This window comes from Vidua macroura, chromosome 7, assembly GCF_024509145.1.
Source record: "Vidua macroura isolate BioBank_ID:100142 chromosome 7, ASM2450914v1, whole genome shotgun sequence".
NCBI classification, from domain to species: domain Eukaryota; kingdom Metazoa; phylum Chordata; class Aves; order Passeriformes; family Viduidae; genus Vidua; species Vidua macroura.
In genome coordinates, this window is record NC_071577.1 from 12,676,052 (window position 1) to 12,695,097 (window position 19,046).

Consider the following 19,046-nt stretch of genomic DNA (forward strand, 5'->3'; position numbering starts at 1 on the left):
GCGCTAAACGTCCCCGGGGCCGGGGGAGGGGGTCGGGTCTGCTCCGCCCCGGGGCGGGGCGCCGGTCGCGCATGCGCACGCAGTGACCTTCCTCACGTGTGTGCTGGCGGCGGCGCGGTCACTCGGTGCGGGCGGCGCGGGAGCATCATGGTGAGTGCCGGGGCCGCCGCCGCGCCGTCTCCCCATCGCGGCGGCGGCCCCGGTCCCGGGCCGCCCCGCCCCGCGTGTCCGGCGCCGCGGGGACGGACAGCCCGCGGGGCCTGGCGGCGCCCCTGCTCCTCCCCGCGGTTGGGTCGCTGCCGGGGCCCCCGAGCAGCCGCGGCTGCGCCGCCGCGCACGGCTGTGCTCAGTCCCTGCGTGCCCGCGGGCAGCGCTGGGTCGCGGGGAGACGCGGGAAAGGTGGAGCCGGGAGGTGGCGGCGCCGCAAGGTCACGCAGTCCGCGGGGCAGAAGAGACTCCCCCGGCAGGCGCGGGGGCTGCGGGCCAGGACGTGGCGGGAGGTTTGCGGGGGCTGCTTTTGGCTGCGCAGGCACTCGAGCTCAGGGTTCCTCCCCGCCGCAGTAACGGGAGCAGCCCCGTGACAGCAGCGCCGCAGGGCAGGGCCGCACAGGCCACGGCGGGTCTCTGCGGAGATAGAAACCTGTGCCGCGCTCCAGAGCTCTCGTTCTATAAGTTTTGTGAAATTTTTTATAGAGAAGGAGAGTTTGACTGAGTTGCCCTTGTTCTTGCAGTGATACTTAATTCTTATGATGATAATAAGGTAAAGAATTAAATCTTAGTGTGAAATGTTCATGGTCATTAGTCTGGCAGCTTTATTTCTGATAAACGTAAAACAGCTCTTTAAAAAGAGAGTCAGCGATATTATCTTCACAGAATGAAAACGTACACAGCTGGCAGCCTTTCCCCTTGGTTATCTTTCATCCCTGTGCTGCTGACAGCAGTGGAATACAACATCTTCCATGTGCTGCCTTTTGTTCACGCTCTGTGACTTTGCTTTCTGCCACTTCTCAAGTGTGTGTGGATAGCGGTGAGTGCCAGCAAAGGGCACACGGATGCCAGGCCCTTCTAGCTCTTTCTGAGTGTGGGCTCTGTGTACCTGTCTAGTGGAGCACTGTCTCCATGTGACTTGGCAAGTTGCCATATCTTTCCTTCTAAATCAAAGCAAGTTCCTTCTTCCCGACCCCCGTGCGTTTGGATAAATGCATTTCCTTGCATTTATCTGGCCTATGGGAGCTAGACTGCCGGTTCTGAAATGCAGACAGGTAGCAGTAAGTAGCTGCAAAAAAACCCCAAACCTAAACCAAATATGAGGGAAAAGCCCAAAAACTTAATAAAAACCCCACAACTCGACTCTGCTTAAGCAGAAGCAGATACCAAAGCAGTTGAGCTAGAAGGGTTGCCTACCTTCTCATTTTCACCTAAACTTTCTTTTAATGTTTTTGAATCTGCTTGTAGAAGTTGGTATAAGTAACAGCACTGTGGCTCGGGCTGCAGTTTCTCACCTATTTTTTTGTGAAGGGGTTAATGCTTGAAAGCACCTAAGAAAGACTGACAGTGGGGCACCTGGCTAGACTTGTGCTTCTTTAATGTAAACCTATTCACAAGTATAGATGCAGCTCTCCCAAGGAGTCCTTAATCTTCATTAGATCTGGTTGTGAACTGGAGAAATGCAGTTCATATAATCAATATTTATGTTCACCAAGCTATAGCAACTAAGGGTTTGGTGTTAAAAGCCTAGAGGCCTTTCCAGACAGAGGAGCCTGCTCTGTCCGTGGGTTGTTTATTCCCCAGCTGGAGTACATCTTCCTACGGATTGCCCAGCATCTGCCTGTGCCTTCAGGAGTTTCTGATGCAATCAGAGCTGGTATTTGTTTGCTGCTATTAAATAAGTGCTTAGCAGTTGTCTTACACTATTCATTTCTCTCAAAGGAGAAATCATTATGTGTTGGGATTTTTAAAACTCCTTTTAATTGCAGTTTTTGTTGTAACGGCTCTCTTGTACAATTACTTCCACAGGCAGGAAAAGCATTTAGGAAATTTCTTCCCCTCTTTGATCGTGTACTGGTTGAGCGATGTGCGGCTGAGACGGTAACCAAAGGCGGAATCATGATACCAGAAAAATCCCAAGGGAAGGTACTACAAGCAACAGTAGTAGCAGTTGGATCTGGAGGCAGAGGAAAGGTAATTACTCTGAAGCATTCCATTTGGGTAGAACCAGTAATGGTATGGTGGTCGCTGGAATGTTGCCGGGAGAGCGGGATGGTTATAGTGCAAAAGTGGTGATAGCTCACAAAAATGGATGACTGTGATGGCTGAAATTGCAAGTGGGGATTCAAAAAGCAGGTAGAAATCTCAAGTTGTCTTGAAATGAATTCCAGCATTTCTTTCATCATTTGTGAAATGGAGTGGAGTTTCTTTTTTTTTTGCTGTTTGATTTTTGTGGGGTTTGTTTGGTTGTGGGGAGTTTTTTGGGGAGGTGTTTGGTGGTGATAGTTTATTTTAAATATGTAGACAGTGTTTTGTGTGATACCATATTTCATCACATCTCAGCCAAAACCTTGAGGGACCAGTAGACTTCTTTGTTAAAATTATTATGTGCCCAAATGTCTGTGACTTGTGAGCAGGGTGGAACCCCAGAATGTGGTATTGGCTGCCTTGTGCTGTGCAAAATATCATTGTCCATAAGGATTAGGCTTCTTGGACTAAAGAAAGTCAGCAATCAAAAGAAATAATTGTCAAATAACTGTTTGTTAATTTTGCACACATTGGTTATGTATATGGAAATAAGAGTTCACAAAAATGCCAGTGCCTGGGGGCTTCCACATCAGAAGGGCTGGTTCCCCAGCAGAGCAGTGTTCAGTCAGTAGCAACACTGGGAAACAGATTAAATTTCAACTTGGGCACATCGCCTTGGCCTTTCTTTACCGTGAGTCCCTCTATACATCCCAGGCTGGTTTGTGTCAGGATCTGATTTTTAATGGTTTATATTGTGAAAGGGTGATAATATTTGACTAATGGGTTAATGTTTTATTTATAATACAAAAAATTAATTAAACTTCATTAGGTGTTTCTAAACAAGTGAATTGATGGCAACAGTGACGAGTTGATCAAAGTTACAGAAATGGGAAGGTACTTTCTTAACTGCACTTGGAGAAATTATCCTTGGTTACAGAATATGGAAATGGACTTTGTCCCTTGATTTTACAAGGGGGTTTCATGGTTCTTTAAGTGAAATCCTATTCAATGTATCAAGCAAAGACCTCACACTTGTATTACCAGTCAAAACTAAATGCAGAGTTGTGATTTCCTGAATGTTTCTGTACACAGATGGACTGTTGTAGTTTGGAGGAATTCTATTACAGAAAAGTAAGGATTTTTTTCTTTTTTCAGAATGGCGAGATTCAGCCAGTGAGTGTAAAAGTTGGTGAAAAGGTTTTGCTCCCAGAGTATGGTGGTACTAAGATCGTACTGGAAGATAAGGTAGGTTTCCCAACTTTGTGAGTGAAAATCAGAATGGTTCTGAAATGCCAGTGATAGATACTGTGGTTACTTTGTGGTGTTAGCACCATTCACACAACACAAGGGAGGGAGCAGCTGGATCCAGCCACCTTCTGCTAGCTGTGCTACTGCTACTTCTGTCCCTATATAAAAGGAAGCAACCACGGGAACCTCTGACCTGACCTTTGCTGGGTGGGCAAAATGTTCCATATGTCAAGTACATATTAGAGGGAATCCAAAAAGGCTTAGGAATTCCTGGGGCCATCCTTGTTTTTGGCAGGGAAAGCCTGCAGAATTGTTTATAACAGTTCTTGTGCTCTCCCACTGCTAGAAGTAGTAACTTGATAGCTCTCCAAAGATTATCTTAGGAACAAAAAGAACTTTTTCAAGACTAGCTCTACATGTTGACTTCTTGGTTAGCTTGCTTTTGATTTTGTTCTTAATGACTGCAATAATGCTGACTCAGAACAAGACTGTTTACAAAACAAGAAAAAGATTTACATGACAGAGGCTAATGGTTCTTTTCTTTACAGGACTACTACTTGTTTAGAGATGGTGACATTCTTGGGAAATACTTGGACTAAACCTGTTGCAGTATCAGTCATCCATTCCACTAAAATGCTGAAATTTTTCTTTCATCATGTAAATAATGTCCTTTATTTTATAATAAACAGGCATTGAGTCTTTGAAATGACTTGTGATCTAACTGTAATGATGGAACACAAATAAAAATATGTACAGTCAGAAATCAGTTGCTCTTGCCTGAGTTCCATTGAACAGTGAAATTTGGATGACCACCAACCAGCCTTAATTCCAAACAACATCATTTTTATATCCTTATCTCTGTACTGAGGTTGTAAAGGTCTTTACAATAAACTTATAAAACTATTCTGCTTCTGTCTCAGTTTCTGCTGTTGCTTGGTGAAACTGAGTCTCAATTGTAATGAGCTCTCTGCAACATTCAATGGTGGTAATATGTTATTTTCACCAAGCTTGTATGAAATGAGCTTAAAATGCTCATTAAAATGGTTACCAGACAGATGTAATCTTGCTGAGGACTTTTATCCAGCTCCCTTGCACATTGGACTCCTCAGATAGCATTGTTTTTTTTTAATTCTGTCTGAAGCCCCTGAAACGCTGAAAGGTTAGGGCACACAAACAGCCAGTTGGAAGCAGCTTGGTATTAGTCATGTCTGTGCTGTAACAGAATCATCCAGTTCCCAGATGAAGCAGGTAAGAATTAATGGTTATTCTCACTTACCACTCACTAAACTTTGCCAATAGAAAATAAAAAAACTCTCCCCAGCAGTTAATCAGGCAGAAGTGGGGCTGATGCTGATCTTAAATGAAGTTTCTTTACTGATTACCACACTATCACACCCAGATCTTGAGCTTTCCCTTAACTCAGGAGAGACCTGCTTTGACAAATTATATTTCCTTTACCCTTAACACACCATTCTTAAATAGCAAGACATTGACTTAGGTATTGCTGAAGCTGAATTAATGCTGAATTAAATTTGCATATTCCTAGCCACCTTCTCTTGCCTTGACAAGGATTCAGGGTTGTACATGAGGATCACCCAAATCTGCACTGTTCCTGAGGAGGCTTTCAAAGCTGGGGTGCACAGAGGGATCTAGTGCAGCCTAAGAACAGACAGTGCCTTGAAGTGCTTCTAGGGTAGTCTTAGTGAAGTCAGTCCCTGACTTACTGCTGCTGAAACTTCATTGGCTGGAATTAAACTGCACTTCTTTCTTCTTCTAGTCATGCTGATAAGATCTCAGCACTGCTAGATACATTATAATGCTTATTCCAGAGGTAACAGTAAATAACTGTAACAAAATATTTTTCAGAACTCCATTCAGGTGCTGCAGTGGGGGACTCAAGCGCTGACAGATTGAAACACAATGTATTTTCTACCAGAACAAAGTCCCTCCCATCAGCTGCCCAGCACAGAGGTCAGCTGGAGCCATGTTTTTCCCTAGATGCCATTGGCCACCCAGCCATTCTAGCAGGAGCTGCATTTGCCAGGCTTGGCTGCAATGTCTTGCTCCTTTTCGCTGTGGGGTGCTTGCTCTTGGCTGCTTACCTCTGCTTGCTCTGGAGCTGAAGACAAACCAGGCACTGCTCGAGGGGTTAAATTTGCACTGGACTATGGACAGACAGGGAAGATGGTAAATTAATAAAAATACACTTTTTAATAGAAAAGACCTACATCTTAAAATCTGCCCTATTGCAGTTTTACTTTAGTAGTTACACTGCTGCACCTTCAAGCTGAAGCTTAAGATAATCATGCCCCAAGGACCTTGCAAGACAATTGTGCAATGACACACAAACTCCCTGGGAAGCATTATCTTCCACCGCAGCCAGCATGCCTTTATCTCCCGGATAAGGCAGGCAGTCTGCTGCAGTCACACAGCAAAGAGGAGAAGGTATTTTAAATATTTACAAACGGCTTAGAGACACTGTACTCCATCTCAAGATGCAGTAGGAATTAAATGCCAACAGAGAAATGTTTAGGCCTAAAATTTCTCCATTTCTTTCCATAATGTCTCTAAAAGACATGAGCTGCATAGGATCACTCTGAGCCCTCACCACACAACCTTGGCTGCCCCCAGCTCCACCTTCAGCCCATGCTTTCAGCCCAGCAGGTTTTCAGCAGCTTGATACAATGCCTATTTATTAAAATATAAAATGCCTATTATATAAATAAAATATAAAATGCCTATTTATTAAACTTAGCATGGCTGTATCTAGTACAGTTTAAGTAAGTGATTAAAAACAGAAGTCACACTTCATGGGAATAAGTAATTTATGGATGTGGGGGAAAAATAGCATTCCTAGGCCTAATTATATGGAGGACATGCTGGAACATCTGCTGGATTGACAGGAACATTCTATCCTTGCACCACAAGGTCTCACTGCAAGCAAGGACAAGGCAACTGCCACACAGCCAAGGTGATCCATCTGCTGTTACTGCCTCTGAGGCCATGACTGTGTGCCAAATCCTATATCCCTCAGGTTCTTCAGGCAAGGACAGACAATCAATCACAAACCCTCTTTCTTTACTGTGTTCTTCTGGTAGGAAATTTGGCTTCTTTCCACTGTTTTCTACAGGGTTTAAAAACTTCACTTTTGGTGTAAATGCTGCATATTGCCCCACCTGCTTTTCTGAGGGGATACAGTCTTCAGTCTTTCTTCAGTCTGTCTGAACCACAAGGAAACCAGGTGGACTCCATCTTTTGTGACTTTCTTTTCTTAACATTTCAGAACAGCTTCCATTCTCAGCAGCTGTAGTGTTTTCAGAAATCTTTTCTCACCCTGGTTATGTTATCCTGCCACAGAAAAGAAAAAAGGATGGAACATTTATATGTCAATAGAGAAGAAAGGACAGACAGGTCCCTAACAGCAGATGAATGGTTGATAAAATTTTGGCCAAATATTCAAATTTTCATTATTGAAGGCCATAAGATGAGGACCAGCTGAAAGCCAAAAATTGAAAATACTCTTGTTCAGATTTTGTTCCAAAACAGCTTGAAATTTAATGAAATAAAAATAATAAGCATCTTCCAGGAATATAGGGTTAATTATCAAGGGGCAACACAAGATACCCTACAGAATTCAAGTTCTTAATATCTTAATATAACGAGGCAGATTTCTTTCCTTTTTTCTGCAGACACATGAACCATCTTCAGACTGAACTAACAGAGACATATTTTTCTCTGAGAGGTATTTATTCACAGTCAGATTTGTTTCCATGTTAAAAGCAAGATGGCCATGAAATGAAAGTCAGGGACAAATGGAAATGTCAAATCCCCAACTTTTCTGTGCTTTAAGGTTAAACCTTGAATATGGTGATAGGGGAAAAAAAAAAAAAAAACAACAAAGAAAAAATACCACAAACAAGCTGCTGAATTTTGAAGGACTCAAGCAGCTAGAACTGCTTGTGTTTCAAAACTGGCTAACAATAATATTAATCTCATTAAAATAATAATGTTGCAATCCAGCTGGTCTAAAGAGGTAATAGGACATTTCTACTCCTCATTCCAATACACCAATTTCTCACAGCATTTTAAACCTTCTGATGGCTTTTTACACAAGCTGGGTTTCGCCACGCGACCCGAAGAGCTGACATCCCCGGGGCAGGAATGCTGGGCAGGAGTAAAAAAGTAACTACTGCAAACCGAACTCAGGTGCCTGAAGGCAGGAACGCCAAGCTCCGCGTTACAGTGTAACGTGAGAGGAGCTGCCTCTGCCGGCAATAGAAACTGCGGGTTAGCCGGGGCAGGCGCTGACCCCGTCACCCACTTCTGCTCCCCCGCGCATTGTCCAGCTCTCGGCTCCAGCCGGGCCCCCGAACAAGGCAGGGTCCTGCTCGCGGCCTTGCCCAAGCAAAGCCAGGATTCAAAGTGCACTTCTCTTTCTGGTGGGAAAGCCTAGTTAGAGATTTTTCAGTGTTTTCGATCTAGAAATGTTTCACAAACTGTAACTCTCACTGGGTAGAAGGAAGGGGTTTTAATGTGTGATTTACAGCAAAATAATTGAGTGAAGGGGGAAACCACAACCAGGACTCACCCTGAAATGCAGTGGGAGTAGGGACAGCACCAGGTAGCAAGCAGCCTTCTCCACTTTGCAGGAAACACCCCACAACTGCAACCATTTATTCCTTGATTGTGTGAGGGATGTGTCTCATGGTACCTCGCTGCTTCCTCGTTCTTGCACACAGACAGAAGCAATTCATTCCTCCTTATTCTGTACTCATTTCTAGCATGTATTTTAGAGAAATAGAACAGGTTTCGAACAATTTTCTTCTCACTTACCCTACAGAAATAGTATGAGTCACTCTGGTCTTCCAAAATGTTTATTTGCTTGTAAGGGAGACTTATTTATCAGCCAGCTATGAGGTAACAGTGTCTTTTTGCTTTCTTCGCAGATAGAGTCAACACCCGATGCAGTAAACCTTGAAACCTGAGCTAACTCTGTTTGCCTTTAGCACAGCAGTTTGTGCCCTCTGCACACCAATACCACAGGTGTCTCAATCCTGACTTTGGAGACCTAGAAAGGCTTCCTACCTACTTTAAAATTATTTTGCCCCGAACAACCCTTGCTAGGATGGGGTTTTACTCATTATTTTTAAAGTAAATTTTGAATATCAAACTCTGAATATTTTTTTAAATCCACACCCTTATAGTTTGTATTGCACAGAGCATCAGGGACTCGGTTGTACAGACACAAGTGAGGACTAACCTTGTGTGAGTGCACACACAGCCAGGGGCTGGCGGGGGCATGCTGATGAAACAGGATGAAACACGATGGATTTCCTCAACAGCCACTCAGCCCGTCAGCCTCCGTGTGAGGCTTCGCCTCACAAACCGGGTGACTCGCTGCGCAGCACCGAGCAGCCGCCCCAAAACTCCCCCCTGCCGGCTCTGTGTGTATGTGTGTGTGGGGGGGGTGTCAGTGCTGTCCCTCAGGAACACCAGGCTCTGCTCTGATAGAGGGACCCGCGGGTGCCCGCACGGCAGCGCGCTCACAGGGAAGCGTCCATGGCCTCCAGCGCCGCGCGGAGGAGAGCGCGTCGGCGCCGCCCCGCGGCCGGGCGGAGCCGGGCGGGAAGGGGCAGGGGCAGGGGCAGACACCGGGACCGGGACCGGGACCGGGGAGGCCGCGCCGCCGCCTCCCCTCACGGCCGGCCCCGCGCGCCGCCTCCGCCTTCTCTCGCGAGAAGCTGTTCCCGCCCCCGCCGCGCTCGGCGGCTGTTCTGGCCGTGCCCCCCTCCCTCCGCGGGCCCGCTCCTGCCCCGCCCGCGGCTGTTCCCGCCCCGCCCCGCGCGGCACATCCGGGCCCCGCGGTCGCTATGGTCATGGCGGAGGGCACGGCCGTGCTCCGGCGGAACCGCCCGGGCACCAAGGCCCAGGTGAGTCGCCGCCGCCCCCGCGGCCGCCGGGCAGGTGGGCACGGGCAGCGCCGCCGCCGGGGCTCAGCGGCCGACGGGCTGGCGCCGAGGGCCGCGCCGGGCCTACCGGGGCTGGGGCTGGGGCGGCGGCGGCGGCGGCCCCGCTGCGGGGATCGCTTTGTTCGCGGGGGAGCGGACCGGGGACGGCGGCGGCTCCTTCCCCGCGGGCTCGGCGGAAAGGCCGCTGCGGCAGCGGCCCCGCGGCGCGGGGAGCGCCGAGCGCTGCCGGGGCTCCCAGGCTGCGGGTTGGGAGCGGAGGTCGCGTCGGGCCCGGTTGGCCGAGGGAGGCGCCGCGTCCCGCAGCGCGGGGGCCTCGGCCGGGCCGGAGAGCACCTGTGACAGCCGGGCGGGAGCGCGGGCCGGGCGCTGCGCCCGGGCCGCAGGCTGGTGCAGGCAGGGCGGCTCCCCGGTACTGTCAGGCACTGCTGTTGTTACTGCTGGGAAAATACCGAGAGCACGCTCCGGGAGCGAGCCCATGACCCTGCACTGGGCTCCGAGGGGGAGCTCGGCACCGTCAGAGCGACCGTACCTGCCTGCCCATCCCAGAGGGAAAGTCATCCTTCCCTTACGTAACTGCGCACAAGGAAATTCTGGTGTCACATCGCTTCTCTTCATCAAAATTGAATTCGTTTCTGAGGTTTCACGGTCAGCTGGAAAAGGCACACCTCAAACACGGAAACTGTGTTTTTTAGATTGTTTCAGAGAGGTGATCTGTCAGATCTTTATGTGAGACTTTCCCCTCTGCTTTTGGGAGGAGAACTCAGGGTGGGAAAGAAGCAGTGTAAGACACGCGTCTTCTCCTGCTCTTTGTCACAGCACAGAGGTAAAATTATTACACAATCCTGTAAATCAGGTCATTCTATGCATGTTTAATCTGTGAAGGAGACAGAATGTTGTGTGCCTTTGATAAATTTGGGGTATTCTGAAAAACAGCTGGACATAGACCTATGTTTGGTCAAATATTATGAAGTTCATGTAGATTGAAGAGTTTTGTGTACAATGATGATAATTTCTCTCCATAGATATGATTTTTCTTTGTGTGTGTCTGTATTTAATGTTTTATTTTGGATGACACTGGTATAGCTATTCAGTTTGCAAATACAATTAGGTAATGATATTCCAACAGTGGATATGCACTTGAGGTGTTTTTTCCAGAGCTGACTTACTCTCTGAGGAACAGATTGCTAAGCTTTGCTGTTGGGACATTTTCATTGAGTCACTGCAGCTACTGGGATGACTACAGCAAGCTGACGTGCAGCATCTCTGCATGATATGAGGGAGTAGCACCAAATTTTAGATGTGAAAAATACACAGTAAGAAAATGGCTATGGTTGGGATGATCGTGGGTGCAGCACGTGTGGACTGCTGCAGAACACAGGTGCAGCTGGATCTGAGGTGAAACTTCTGCTTTATCATTAACAGGGCTGATAAGCATCCAGGTAAATTAATTAAGGCATATTGACCTTACCAGGGGTAAGGTGGGAATGTGGTACCAGTTGAGGCCAGCACAGCATTGTGTGATCTTAGTTCAGAGATGTTTTTCTTGCTGTGTCACCACTGGGAGTTTTAGTTTCATAACCAGAGTATGCTGCTGCTGTCTGCAGACCTCTTCTTCCCCACTGCTACCTGGTCTAACACCTGCAGTGGGTGCTGTGTGCTGTATTTAATGTAACAAATGCAGGCTCTGGGTGTTCCAGCGGGGGTGCTCACCTGCCGAGTGATGCAGAGCTTTTCCTTTCAAGGTATGCTGCTGCTGCAGTGCTGGGAGCATAAATCCCATCTCTCCCTCTTCCTGCCAGGACTGTGTGCTGCTTCTGTTCAGATGCAGCTTCCTGGAATTGTATAAACTCCATCTATTTTCCTGCATGCTCAGGCTTATTGTAGGCTGTGTGCCTTTCTTCCTGTGGCTTTGTTACATTGCTTCAAACTTTCTTTTTTCAAAACAGGATTTCTACAACTGGCCTGATGAATCCTTTGAAGAAATGGATAGTACATTAGCTGTCCAGCAGGTATTCCTACTTATATGAAATGTTGTTAATGAGTGCAGTTTTACAGGTTTTGTGTTCTGGTATATAAAATTGAACAGGGCTTGATATTTATCTGCTTAGGGTGTTGCTGCACAGCAGTGAATTTCCTAAGTACCTATGTATATTTACAAATTAATGGTTAATTTTGGTTGCAGAAATAACTTAAATTCCCATGTCTGGTTTAAACAAATCAGATTTAGGAAAATGGTGGGGGTTTCTCTATTCTTTTACATTTTTTTAATTGAATAAGGGTATTTTTCAGACCTGACATTTTAATACCAGTTTCCTTACCCTGCCCATCTACTTTTGAAATTTTTTTAGTCTGTCAATCATTTAAGTAAAAACTAAACCCTTCCAAGATGTAATGTCCTAAATATACTTTCTTACTGTAATTACAACAAAATCTAGTTTTATTTCTACTCCCCTCCCCAGTATATTCAACAAAACATAAGGGCAGACTGTTCCAACATTGATAAGATCCTTGAACCTCCCGAAGGCCAGGATGAAGGTGTATGGAAGTATGAACATTTAAGGTAAAAATCCATCTTTTGTTAACATTCTGTCTTGGTTCTAAGTTTTGTTCATTGTTCTGGTAGTGAATCTATTTGAATGTGACAAATCAAAACCAACTTAAATGAAACTTGATTTTTCCACTGATAAATATTGGTATTATTTTCTGATTTCCCTGTTATTTCTAAAGATTTATAATGTGCTCTGATCTTAATGTTTTTTTAAAAGAAACTATTTTTACCTCACTTCTTGAATAGGAAGATACAGTCATGAATTTCCATAGCACTTTCTCATAGTATTGTCAGTTCTTCATCTCCACTAACAGGTAATGCAATTTCCAGATGCTCCCAGTGCTAGTTTTTCTGAAACTAGCAAGCAAATAAGGCAAATAGGAGGGACAGCAAGAGTACCTATATCTTACAGTTCTTTTTCTGCTTGTAAGGAAACAAACCTTTTTGTCCATTTCTGTTGTTGTTTTTTTTTTTTTTTTCATGTTGCAGTACAGTACTTCCACTAAATGATATGTTAAACTCAGCCTTTGCTGTCAGTGAAGAATGAAAATATAATTGTTTAGCTGACTAAAAAAAAATCTGCTGGTATGGAGATCAGAATATCTATGCTGTTTTCTATGAGATACTTGCAGTGAGGAAACAAATAGCTGATGCTGCTGTGTTCAATTTCTTTTAGACAATTCTGCCTTGAGCTCAATGGACTAGCTGTCAAGCTTCAGGTAATTGTTTTCTTGAGACTTACAGTTTGTCAGGGAGGAGACTTTTTTGTTTTGTATAGACTGCAGAGCTTTCTTCTAAATATATACACACAGGGCTAAGCAGTGGTTGGAGGCTTTGTAAGATTTTAAGGACATATGGCAAATAACCCTTTTGGCAGGGGGGACAGGGCAAGGAAGTGATTTGAAAAGATCAGCTCCCTTTTTGCTGCTGGGTTTTTTTTCTTAATTGAACTATTGTTTCAACAGAGTGAATGTCACCCTGACACATGTACTCAGATGACAGCAACTGAACAGTGGATTTTTCTTTGTGCAGCTCATAAAACTCCCAAAGAGGTATGGATGTATTTTGCAAAACTGACTCCAGTGATGCGGGAATTTTCTTTCACAGTTCAGAGGTGGCTTCTTAGTCAAACTGAGACCTTATGTGGGTTAAGAATATCACTTGAGCTACTCTTCTTTACCATTCTGTAGTGTTTTACAGAGGAACAGGATGAGGTAAAAGGAACTGCTTTTTTACCTCAGTATTAGTGGCTTTGCACATTCCCCTTTTCTCTCTGGGTTGGTGTTGACCCTGCTTGAAATGCAAAGGAATAAAGCTCTTTGCTTAACTGATAGAAGAGTCCTTGCTGAGAATGGGCTCTCATTGTCAAATGTTGGCCTTGATCCACAGTGTAAACCTGACACTCCAAACATGACTGCACGTGCTCAGTAGGGCACTTACTCCAAAAAGGTGGTGGAGTCATAAAGATGTTTCTAGTCAAGTGGGTTTATCAGCATGGCATTAGCTTGTCTTCCTTCATGTCCAGTTAGTTGAAACTTTGTTCAGATCTTCTGTTAAACCACTTGATACATCTTTTTTTTTTTTTTTTTTTTTTTGCCTTCAGAAAGTCTTAGTTGCTTTTGGATATGATGGTAGTGCAGTTTGTCATATTTATCTTTGTATTTCACCTTCCAGAATAAGGTATTGATTCTTTTTAACCTTCTCTTTTCTGTCCTGTAAGATCTTTTTTCTTGTTTTGTTCTGCTTTTACTTTCCTGAGATGTTTTGATTTAGCCAACTTCCCACTCTCTTCTTTAAACCCTATCCCTGGTCAGCATCTAGGCATGTCTGGCAGTGTGGTCCTCAGCTAGACTGGAGAACTTCAGGCTTCTTTTTACTCTGAGCATTCATCTCCTGTTTTCCATAGCAGCAGCCACCAACTCATGGTCATATAGGGGGTGATGGAACCTTGAGCTGCTGACAGAAATGTACAACTGACAAGTCTTGAATGGACAATGGACAGACATTCCTTCTCTCAGTCTGGCTCAATATTTTCTTCCTTTAGGTGTACTTGATTGTAGAGCCAGGGATGGCTTGTTACACACTTAATTACATGTATTATTTTAGTTTTCTTTGCCAAAGCAAAAAGCACTGATAGATTTAGGTGCAGGTTTGGTTTCAGAGCGTGTAAAAGAACAAGTCTGGCAACTTGACTGTGTGGGAAACAAATGAGCTGTGAGGTAACAATCTTTCCTTTCAGTGTACTCCTAGCATGTGGCATAAAATTCACTACTCATGTGCATAATGGCATTGCCATAGTAACTTTTTTTTCTTGAAATAATTTATATGGGTTGTGAAGCAGAGAAAAGAAATTACTTACTTAAGGAGGAAATGTAGTTATACCTTTAGACAAGCTATGTGAAACCTCTGGGGATAAAAATGACCAATGAAGTTCAAAGCATCAGGAAATAGAATAAAATGTTTCTTTTTAAACAAGTTCTGGCAATGTCATGCATGTGCTCACTCACTGTCTGTTTCTGTAGTGTCCTGCTATAGACTACACCAGGCACACACTTGATGGAGCTGCATGTCTTCTGAATAGCAATAAATATTTCCCCAGCAGGTAAAAACATTTTCTTTTGGGAGGAGGGAGGAGGTTGGAACTTAAGACAGTGACAAAACCCAGGGAGGATTGTAATGCATGTTTCATGGACTACTATTGGAACTATCAAAAATCCTGCAGCTCTTAGGAGTTGGGAGGCCTATTGCTACTTCTAAGCCAAGGAAGAATTCTGGCTTATTCAAATATTTTACCATTTACTGGAGCTAAGGCATGCTTTTAGGTAAAAACTGTTTTAGTGATATCTGTTGGTGGTATGGGGCTTCCATTGGAGTAGCACCCACCTAGACAAGAGGATGGCCTTGGGACAGATGCTGCACCTCAAACTCCTTCAAAAGGACAGCACCAAAACCCTCCAGAAGCCAACACCAACCTACTGTGAGACATGGCAATCACAGAAGACAGACACAAGCAACTAAATGGGCAGGTCACATCAGAGAAAACTCCCTGCACAAGTCAAAATTGTACTTCTCTAGGAATTCAGTATAGACAAGGAGGTGCAACTAGAAGTCTTTTTTTTTTTTTCTTTGCCCATAAACCGTAGAAACCAGAAATCCAACCTTTACCAGAATAATTGATGATGATTAATTACAGGCAGAACTTTTTTGTAGTCAGAGTACAATTTGTAAATGTGGTGCTTGCACCAACAAGTCTAAATTTCATATGCAATTATACAGAATAGTTTTAACAATCAAAATCTGTCAACATGTTCCTCAGTAGTCATTTCATTAGAACAGTTGTGTAACCTTTCTCCTGCTGCTTACAGGGTTAGCATAAAGGAATCCTCTGTAGCCAAATTAGGATCAGTGTGCCGAAGGATTTACAGAATATTTTCACATGCGTATTTTCATCACCGGCAGATATTTGATGAATATGAAGTAAGTAGTTTGAAATTACATCTTGAAAGCAGGGTATTTACTGAAGTTACAGCTGTGATTGAGTTGTGTAAAATATTCTATTCCTACTAGAAGATCTATATTCAAGTGAAGGATTGATTAGAGTAGATTCCAGTTTTACAAGAACTGAAAAGATGTTTTACTTACATACACACATAAAAATTCATTTATGTGATCAGTGTACTCAGTTATGGTTTTCCTTCATTTAGATAAAAGGCCAGAATCTGAGTTTTTTCTACAGACAACTCAAATTCGTCTTGTATTTAAGAATCCTGAATGTTTTTAAGTACTGAGTGCTGTTAGTACTGCTTAAATACATATATATTTTTTTCCCTGTTTCTGTATGTTGCACAACAGTTAAGGAATTATAATTGTGTAACTGTAAAGGATCAGAGTACATGAGGGCAACTTGTGCATGACCAGTAACCTTTTTTTTAATGGGAAAGTAGAAATTAATAGAGAGAAATGAGATAAGGGGTACAGCTAAATATAAAAGGGAACCTTTGCCAAATCCCACTGAAGGTTTCTGGAACAAATGATTGCGCCCTGTTGTACTAGAGACAGACAAGAATATATTTAAGTATTTAAAAGTATGATTCTGAAATTCCTCCTACATACACTAAGTGCTGTTAAATTGAGCTGTGACTGAAGCCTCAATTTCAGTAGGTTTCTTTGTATTTGTAGTAACTATAAGCAACCAGTAAAGATATAAAAGAAGCAATGAATTTACTATTTAAGCTTGACTAAGACCTGTAAATGTAACGAGACAATTATATAGAAGCAGGCTTTTTGTTTAGCATGTTCCTCATAATGGTTTTAAATAATCCTTCTGTACATACTGTTTTTTTCCCTTTTTTCACCTCCAGAATGAAACTTTCTTGTGTCACCGGTTCACTAAGTTTGTGATGAAGTATAATCTGATGTCCAAGGATAACCTGATTGTACCAATTTTGGAAGAAGAAGTGCAAAATTCAGTGTCAGGGGAGAGTGAGGCATAATGGGAAGAGCAGTACAGAATCCTGTACTGAATATAAACAAAACATTAATTATGTACTGTATATATCACTTTAGACACTTCAATCACGTATCCTCATAGCTTTGTTTAGTATACTTTTTGTATGCTGTGTGCATTGCCTTTTAATATGGGAAATACTTCTAAGTTATTCATGAGCTGTATATTCATCAATGTGGCACTCATGGTTTTTAAATAAAAGTAGTAGTATCTGTTTATAATGCCTGTTAATAAAAGAATTTACAGTTCTCTAAAAATGCTGCTAAACAATCATTGAATTACAATCCTGAAGATATGTCTGATTGGGTGGGGGAAAAGTGAGATTACGATTTCACAGCAAGCCATTTTGTAATGCAGTAGCTATATTGTCTTAGTTCAAAGATTATCACCATAAATATATAATTCTGCAGGAAGCTTCTTGCAATGTAGCTTATTCCTAATTTACCTTTTATTTTTTTTTTAAATGGCTTTGAAGATTTACTTCTGGATATGCTTATTGCTGTATGTGTATATCCAGATACTAACAGGATCTATAGTATTAACCAAAAGAACAATTTCACTATGGTATTGGACATATATATTCTTGATATATATCTAACACACTTTCTGGACTTTTTTTTTTGTCAGCAGTGGAGGTTTGTGCCTAGCAGGGGACAGGTGCTGTCCTGTTAAGGCAGACTTCTGCTGTTCTCCAGTCCACAACCTCTCTAAAGAATACCTGTGCATATTTATGGCAACTGCTTACAGATTATACCTCAGCTGTTCATGTTACACTACATAACACACTGGCACAGTCTCTGCTTGTATTCCTAGTCAAAACGTGCTATGTACCTGAAATATCCAATCTGATTCTTTTCAAAAGTTAATTGTGTTTTCAACATCCATTTGTTTCTCTTCATTTACCTTAACCATACTGACAGAAAGATTTGGATTCATGCTTCTGGTTCCCTATCAAGTGTCTATTTCAAGTTGTGTTTGCAGATTTGCAGTAACTGACAATTTCCATGAGTGCTGCTTTATTGTGTTTTGTCTAGAAAGATAGAATTAAATGTTTTAGAGATGCATATAAGAGAAATACTGCTAAGTGTACATGAATGCAGGGTATAAAAGCAGTACCAGTCTTCTTGAATGAATTTTGCTTTGCTGTTTAAGAAGTTAGCTTGTTTCTCTGAGGTTGACAGGAGCCCTCTTTTATTTCTTTCAGCAGGTCAGAATGGGCTAGCTCAGCTAGTTTCAGTAATTTACACTTTGTTTTCTACATTACATTAACATGGAAAGAAGGGAGTCCACGTATTTTTACTAAGTGTTTTTTCATAATATACTAAACATGCCTTAAATTCTATTTTTCTTTATATGAATCAAGCACACCTCAAGCAACTGTTATCACCTGGATGTAAAGGGAATATAAACAATGAGAAAATTGAGAGACTAAGCTTAAGTACTTCAACAGCTGTGTTCTTCAGCAGCTTCTTGTCTCATGTTCATCATTGCATTTAACTGTCAGCAGGGTAATTGCATGAGATGTTGTCAGAGTGAAGTAGCTTTAGTTACTGTCTATACACTTAGCTGTAACTTGCCTTGTATAGACCAGGTTACCTGATTTTGATAGATACCTTGGAGTTTGTAGTGCAGGTAGGAGGATGTTTTCTGGAGGTAGTAAAATGTATTTAGCTCGTTGCTGTCTGCTCTAAGACCATCCATGGTGTGGCTCCTTTGTACAGTCACTCTGCATGTGTATATTGGCCATGGTGACTGGGACAGGCAAAAACATGGGACTGGTGTTGCTAATTACATTTCCTCTACAAAATTGAAGAAAATTATGTGGTGCTCAGGACTGCATTAATATTTTAAACCTCTTCCTCTTATGCTTTAAGAGTTTAACTTCAAAACAAAACTCTGGAAGTTTGAATCCTGTTTATTCTCATTCAGATTTGCACTGTAAAGTTGACTTGCTATACTAAGCTGATTTTATATAAGGCCTAAGTGAGACACTGCTTGTATTTTCCCTTGCTATTGTTTACATGAGTACTGTGTACACACACGTGCCTGGATGGTACCATAAAACTTCAGTTAGCCTAAGCAAACCATTGATTTGTCTAATAAATATTAACAGGTTTAATTGAGACTTTACATCATAGGGAAACTGAGACTGTCTTTGAATTATATTGTAAAAAAAGGATAAAATTAAACTGTTTCTTTATCCATACAACTATATTTTGACAAGTTATTCTCTTTTTTCATCTTGTCCGAGAACACAGCAACTGTTTCCAACTGACCTTTGGGTGCTCCCCCATCTCTGCTCCAAGGTGTGCTCAAGTCATGTTGTCTTTCTTCTTTCCAAAGTAGAGAACTAAAATACTCATTAGGAACTTGTAAGTCAGACATCAAATTTACACACTCTTCAAATCAGAACATGCTGGTTCCCAGTTCAAATATGGGAGGTCTAGAAGAGGCCCTCTAGATACACAATAAGCACATTTATGACTGCATGTATGGCTGTAAGCAAAGACTCACTGTCAAATTACTTCTTCCTTCGTCA

General features: G+C 42.9%; 1 protein-coding gene and 1 long non-coding RNA gene across 4 annotated transcripts; one reads left to right on the plus strand and one right to left on the minus strand.

The window, feature by feature from the left end:
- Window positions 1–34: 34 nt before the first annotated feature.
- LOC128809675 (MOB-like protein phocein) lies at window positions 35–18,719 on the plus strand. Of its 3 annotated transcripts, none has more exons than XM_053981829.1 (8): window positions 9,308–9,413; window positions 11,399–11,461; window positions 11,912–12,012; window positions 12,677–12,719; window positions 12,966–13,052; window positions 14,523–14,602; window positions 15,366–15,477; window positions 16,362–18,719. In XM_053981829.1, the coding sequence occupies exons 1-8, from the start codon at window positions 9,354–9,356 to the stop codon at window positions 16,491–16,493; spliced, it is 678 nt and encodes a 225-aa protein (XP_053837804.1). In that variant the 5' UTR covers window positions 9,308–9,353; the 3' UTR covers window positions 16,494–18,719. The 3 variants fall into 3 exon arrangements, with proteins under 3 accessions (XP_053837806.1, XP_053837804.1, XP_053837805.1); XM_053981830.1 differs by lacking the exon at window positions 9,308–9,413 and adding an exon at window positions 9,858–10,891; XM_053981831.1 differs by lacking the exons at window positions 9,308–9,413; window positions 11,399–11,461; window positions 11,912–12,012; ... (3 more) ...; window positions 15,366–15,477; window positions 16,362–18,719 and adding exons at window positions 35–150; window positions 2,017–2,181; window positions 3,391–3,480; window positions 4,032–4,386.
- On the minus strand, window positions 4,930–9,113 carry LOC128809677 (uncharacterized). The gene is made up of 4 exons (XR_008437818.1): window positions 8,744–9,113; window positions 8,072–8,260; window positions 6,660–6,831; window positions 4,930–5,648 (listed from the first exon to the last, which is right to left on the minus strand). It is a non-coding gene; the product is annotated as an uncharacterized LOC128809677 (long non-coding RNA).
- Window positions 18,720–19,046: the final 327 nt, after the last annotated feature.